Raw genomic sequence first — 1063 nt, 5'->3', positions numbered from 1 at the left:
CCAAGTAAACAACTACAAACTGATCAACATAATCATTAAAGAAATCATTCATTAAATTACAAAATGTCGCAAGAGCATTAGTAAGACCAAAAAGCATAACTAAAAATTCAAAAGAACCATATCTAGTTACACAAATGGTCATTGCCTCGTCTCCTTTTGCAACTCGAACTTGCCAATACCCCGAGTAAAGGTCCAGCTTTGTGAAGAAAGTGGCCTTACTAAGACGGTCAAACAGATCAGCCACCAAAGGGACAAGGTACTTATTTTTTATAGCCACCTTATTCAAGGCTCGATAATCCATGCACATCCGTGACGATCTATCTTGCTTCTTTTGGAACAACATCGGGGCATCATATGGGGCTTTAGAGGGCTAGACTAAACTGACTTCCAATAGCTCCGACAACTACTTCCTTAGTTCAGCAAGTTCCAACGGCGACATTTGGTAGGGTGCCTTGGCAGGAACCTTCGTACCAGGCACCAATTCAATTTTGTGATCAGTGGCACGCCGAGGAGGGAAAGATTTAGGCAACTCTAGAGGCATTACATCAATGAACTTTGCCAAGACATCAGCCACTGCATCCGGCACTTCAATAGTACGGTTAAGCTTCATTTCAATCAACGCTGCAAGGAATGTTTCCTCGCCCTTCCTTAGCCCACTAAGCACTTGCACGGCAGACAACATCTCATCCTTCTTCCTTGCCCCATTTTTCTTGTCTGGTCAAGTAGAGCCCGATACAAAACAAGGTTGATTTTCATTTGAAATCAACAACCCACCCAAATATGGCATCAAGGCCACTTTTGCAGCCACAAAGAAATCGTTCCCAAGAATAACATCAAAGTCATCTAATGAGACTGCCATTAGGTTTAGTTGTCCAGCCCATTCACCTACTGTTACCTTCACATCCCGAGTCATCCCATGCATCGGTTGGGTTACAGAATTCACAGTCTTGATTCTGCTTGGATTCTGGACAATCTTCAATTTTAGAGACTGTACTACCCTTTCAAACACAAAGTTATGGGTGGCACCAATGTCCACCATTACAAACACTTCAATACTATCCAT

General features: G+C 42.6%; 1 protein-coding gene across 1 annotated transcript; it reads right to left on the bottom strand.

Annotated features, from left to right (window-relative positions):
- Window positions 1-403: 403 nt before the first annotated feature.
- LOC145802651 (uncharacterized) lies at window positions 404-1063 on the bottom strand. Its single transcript, XM_082895411.1, has 2 exons — window positions 775-1063; window positions 404-714 (listed from the first exon to the last, which is right to left on the bottom strand). Exons 1-2 carry the CDS (start codon window positions 1061-1063, stop codon window positions 404-406), a joined length of 600 nt encoding a protein of 199 aa, XP_082751537.1.

This window comes from Camellia sinensis, chromosome 11 (genome assembly GCF_055761805.1).
Source record: "Camellia sinensis isolate YWXY chromosome 11, ASM5576180v1, whole genome shotgun sequence".
Taxonomy (NCBI): domain Eukaryota; kingdom Viridiplantae; phylum Streptophyta; class Magnoliopsida; order Ericales; family Theaceae; genus Camellia; species Camellia sinensis.
The sequence above is the reverse complement of the archived record's forward strand: the minus strand, read 5'-3'. Positions and strand labels throughout refer to the sequence as shown.

Bases quoted from the DNA above. Each gene is read 5' to 3' on its own strand.
- LOC145802651 (XM_082895411.1), bottom strand. From the start codon at position 1,063: ATGGATAGTATTGAAGTGTTTGTAATGGTGGACATTGGTGCCACCCAT. The intron at 715-774 runs GTGGGTTGTTGA...CTACTTGACCAG, and splicing joins GGCCTTGATGCCATATTTGG to ACAAGAAAAATGGGGCAAGG.